The sequence below is a fragment of the Cupressus sempervirens genome, chromosome 5, assembly GCF_028749045.1.
Source record: "Cupressus sempervirens isolate cs-2001-9-10 chromosome 5, ASM2874904v1, whole genome shotgun sequence".
NCBI classification, from domain to species: domain Eukaryota; kingdom Viridiplantae; phylum Streptophyta; class Pinopsida; order Cupressales; family Cupressaceae; genus Cupressus; species Cupressus sempervirens.
The window spans coordinates 701,321,905-701,326,872 of NC_143122.1; the positions used below are offsets into that span (position 1 = coordinate 701,321,905).

The window sequence follows — 4,968 nt, forward strand, 5'->3', positions numbered from 1 at the left end:
TGATTTATGATAAAATTGATATTGTTTGAAATAAATTATCAAAAAACTATGAAGTCATTTTCTTAAACTATCACTTTGTGTAATATTTCTAGACGGGAAAGTTGTGTCAGATCATTACTATCGTGTGAACGCTTCCTAAGCAAGGAAATGTGTGTAAATGGCACAACATCTTCCATCACGTCATAAACATTGATTCACATTATAAAATATAATTTAAGCTTGCCTTTGCGTATTTCAGCTCATTTTTTCCACATTTCAAACAACAACTTAAAAAACCAGCCAACCATTTTATCCGTCGACTGGTCGTTAGTTGCTCTTGTTCCATTTTTCTACAGGCAATCAAGGTCAGCAAGGTAATTAATAATAAAATATGAAAAGACATCCATTGATTAAGACTCCTGTACAATTCAATCCCACAACAATGGAACCCTCAAAAATACTGAAGTAGCCAAACAATAGAAATAATCTGTTTAATTTCTTCCTCAAATTCAAACATCAAACAACAAAATCCCCTAATTTTTCCCTTAAAATTCCATTGCAGAGGCAGCCATAGCTGTAGCTATAAGAAAATAACTTCACAAGAACCTGCAAAATATCTCAAAACCAATTAAAATCCTAGCCGCTTAAAGCTTTCACACAAAACTCTATCTCGGAATAAGACTGGTTCAAGTTACCCAAAAACACTCATTGCACACTAATCGCCATTGCCAGATATTATAAACCACCGAAAAAGGAAAAAAAAGAAAGAGAAAAAAGGATTTTGACGTTTCCGCTTATAACAAGCGTTTAGAGTGCAAGAGAGTATTCAATGTCTACAATTACCTATTGACTAATAAAAAGAATGCTGGGTACAACTACTTTACTTGTATTTGCAAAATATAAAAGACACAGACGAGGGCACTAATAAACATTTTATTGGAGTTTTCAGTTTTGCTCTTACTAAATCTGCTCGAGAATCACATAACAACAATATCGTATCGATTATGCAAGTTTATTGCTTAAAAGCATTTCATTCGCGTTCAATTTATTATTCCTAATGATTGTTTTTATTAATTTATATTTGTATACCTTAGCAAAACGTAGCACTACCGTCTTAAACACAGAAATAAAGTATGAATGGATTGATCGCATTAAAGAACAAAGCGAATGCGTCGTTGTGTTGATCTAAGTTTGAAGACAGGCACGGTGATGTATACAGAAAGTTTAAATTTAATATAAAAAATATGCACAGAGCATATGCTTACAACACTTCAAATCGATAGGCTCAATATTATTGATTAGGCTAAGATTACATATTGAGAGACTAAGTAAAGCTTACGGATCTATACTACAGTATTAGATAACTTCTACTATAGTTATGTACAACAACTATGTTCTGAATCTCTCAAAAAGATAAATAATAATCATGTCCATCATGTGGAAGCATTTTCTACTCCAAACTGTGGTTAGACACAACACTCCAATTACAATAGAAAATCCAACTGCATAACTCATTCCTAGCCCAACTCCCCACCATATGTCATAGTCTTCTTCTTCATCTATTTCATCACTAGTTATCTCTGGCCGAACGCTTTCGGGGCAAGGTTTTTCCTGGTGAAGGCCGCAACAGGTTGTGTTGAGTTGAAGGCCGCACAGGCCTGAATTATTTGAAAAGGACGAAGCCTCAAATGTTAGCAGTTGTCCCCCTTGTGGTATCTTACCTGAAAGATTATTGTGGGATAAGTCCAGATAACCCACGAATGTGAGCAGTTGCAGCTCCACGGGGATATTTCCAGACAGACGGTTGTGTGAGAAATCAAGAGACTCCAGCTTTAGCATTTTCCCCAAACTCTTTGGAATTTCACCTGTAATATGGTTTCTTGAAATATTAAGAATGATCAACCCCTCCAGTAATCCAATATTTTGAGGAATGCCGCCAATTAAATTGTTGTTTGATAAATCAATACATTTTACCAGTGCCAATGATCTCACAAATTCCATCTCCCGTGCTTTGTTAATGATTGTCTCAGAATCTACATGGATTTGTTCTGGACTATCTACATAAGTTATAGTTTCAAAGTTAAATATTTCAGTAGTCACAGTTTGATTTTTCATTGCCCGCAATGATGAGATGTTGGCTGGAATAATTCCTGAAAACCTATTGGATGAAAGATCCAAGATTTGAATAAGTGACAAATTTGTAACTTCTGAAGGTATTTTTCCTTCAAATCTATTCGATCTCAAGATCAAAATCTTAAGGTTTGAAAGTTTCCCTATCCAAGTTGGAATGGTCCCTGTCATGTTGTTGCTGTTCAAATCTAGTATCTTCAACTGCTTACACTTTAAAAGAGAGGATGGGATAGACGAATTTAATCCATTTGCACCCAATTTTAATATCTCCAGGTAAGGCATGTTTGCCAACTGCCGTGGCAAATTGCCCTCCAAATAGTTGTTTTCCAAGTTCAACATTTTCATGTAAGAGCAATTCTTGAGATTGGCGGGATTAATGTTACCTGTAAGCTTGTTATTTGACAGATCCACAAACGGTATTTGGTATATAGAAGGTGGAATGCTGCCGTTGAGATGATTTCCAGAGAGAGAGAGATATTGAATATTCCCACCAATTCCTGCTGGAATGGATCCACCGAGTTGATTCTCTGACACGTCCAACACAGACAAGCCGTAAATAAGCGGAAGCCGACCTTGTAAATTATTGCTATGCAAATCCAGAATATAAAATCCCGCCAACGAATCCGGTAGAACTCCTGCAAAGTTATTATGAGAAAGATTGAGACAGGAAAGAGATTTAAGACTCCATATCCACTGGGGAATATCTCCTGCAAGACTGTTGTTGGACAAATCCACCATACCAACCTCATATTGAGTGATCAGGAATGTCGGAAATCCGCTGGCTTCCATGTCACAAGAACGTAATGCCAGCATTTCCAAAGAGAACTTTGGAATCCATGTTGGACTAAACTTGACAGTCAAAAGATTATCCGAAATATCTATCTTGTAAAGTTGCCTGAGATTATGCAGGTGAGACTCTGAAAAGTCCCCACTTAACCGGTTGGACTGCAAGTGAAGCCTCCCTATGTTTGAAAGATTGGAGATGCTGAGAGGGATGATACCTTCCAATTTGTTGTTGCTTAGATCAAGCTCATGTAGAGATGAGAGTTGACCGATGGAAGGGGGAATTGTACCCGTCAATGCATTTCCACTGAGACGAAGAGAAATAATGCTACCTGCAGCGGATGGAATGCTGCCCGTCAATTGGTTGTAACTCAAATCAACAATTCGGAGGTTCGGAAATGCAGTGAACAGCGTTGGTGGAATGGGACCATCCAACTGGTTTCGGGAAAGATCAAGATCTTCCAAAGAAAAAGGCCTTCCGAAGAGAGCAGATCTATTCCAAAATGGCGGGATATGCCCTCTTAACATGTTATTACTGAGATGCAACCTTTTAAGAGCTGTGAGATTTGCTATAGTAATTGGAATGCTACTCTCCACATTGCAGTATGAGAGATCCAAGACAGCTAACGAGGAAATGTTAGCAACGGAATTAGGAATGCTTCCTCCTACTGATGTTTCTGAAAGGTCGAGGGTGTGAAGGGAAGCGGAGTGTTGGGGTAGAATGCTTGACAGGTTCCCTCCTAGATCTCTGTTACCGGACAAGTCCAGCAGTTGCAACCTTGGAAGGCTCAGCAGGGCACAAGGGATGCTACCATTGAAATCGTTGAAACTGAGATCAAGGTGGGTCAGATGGCGGAGGTTGGTGAGGGAAGGAAGAAGTGCTCCATGCAGCTCACAGGCGGACAGATGAAGACGGCTGAGAGAATACATGGTGGTTCCCCCTTCCATGAAGATGAGGAGCTCTGTATTTAATCCAACGGCTGAAAATCTTAAAGAGGCAATGACTACCATTGAATCAATCTGATGCGTCCATTTTTTTGGCCACTTTACACGTCATGTTTCTGGATATTTCTGATAATCTGCGAACCATCGGATGAAGGTAGTGTTCTTCCGTTGATGTAAGTAGAACAGGACAATTTTATGTTTAGGGTCTCATGGCTCTAAACGTCAAATCGGAGGACTCTAAATTGAATGCGATTCAATATATATTATCTTATCTTTTCGTCCAAGTCAAGGTGATTCAAGCATTAGGGCACGCCTGGAACGATTCAGTGCCTAAGTCAACAATCAGATACGTCAATCCAGAATTCCTTTTCTTCTTGCGTTCAAACAAGAATGATCAGTACCAGTCAAAATGAACCACCTTAGCGATGGCCAATAGATCAAGATTCGAGATTAATTACTAAGATTAACCCATTACGGTTTCGCTTTTCAACAGATTATATAACCTTCAATTAGCGGCTTAAATGAATGATTTTATTCTGACACTTAATTTAACAAAATATAAATTTTGCTCTTTTTTTTAAATTAAATAGTTTTTAATTCAAATTAGACAACTAATGATCACAAAGATAGACATAGAAAATCATATTTGTAGGGGTCAGATTTATATATAAAAAGCCAATATTAAGTTGGTAGGGCTGAATTCCAATATTAGTGTTTTCATTAGATCACATGATTGCCTCTGAAATGAATGATAAAAAGTTATACGTAGAGATATAAATTTAATAAATAATTAATTATAAATAAAATAAATCTAATATAGTTATATTAAACTATTGCTATTAAATATTTATATAAATATTCAAGATTATACTCAATAATTGAAAATATAAAATACAAAATTAAACATATTAATATAAAATACTAAAATAAGATAATATTTAGATTTAAATTTTATCTCTTACATTAAAAAAAATTATATAAATATTCAAGATTATACTCAACAATTGAAAATATAAAATACAAAATTAAACATATTAATATAAAATACTAAAATAAGATAATATTAAGATTTAAATTTTATCTCTTACATTAAAAAAAAATTGTCACCTAACAAAGATATGCCATGTCATT

General features: G+C 35.9%; 1 protein-coding gene across 1 annotated transcript; it reads right to left on the reverse strand.

The window, feature by feature from the left end:
- Positions 1–1,237: 1,237 nt before the first annotated feature.
- LOC149557925 (uncharacterized) lies at positions 1,238–3,918 on the reverse strand. Its single transcript, XM_089832380.1, has one exon. It carries the CDS (start codon positions 3,901–3,903, stop codon positions 1,369–1,371), a length of 2,535 nt encoding a protein of 844 aa, XP_089688506.1. The 5' UTR covers positions 3,904–3,918; the 3' UTR covers positions 1,238–1,368.
- Positions 3,919–4,968: the final 1,050 nt, after the last annotated feature.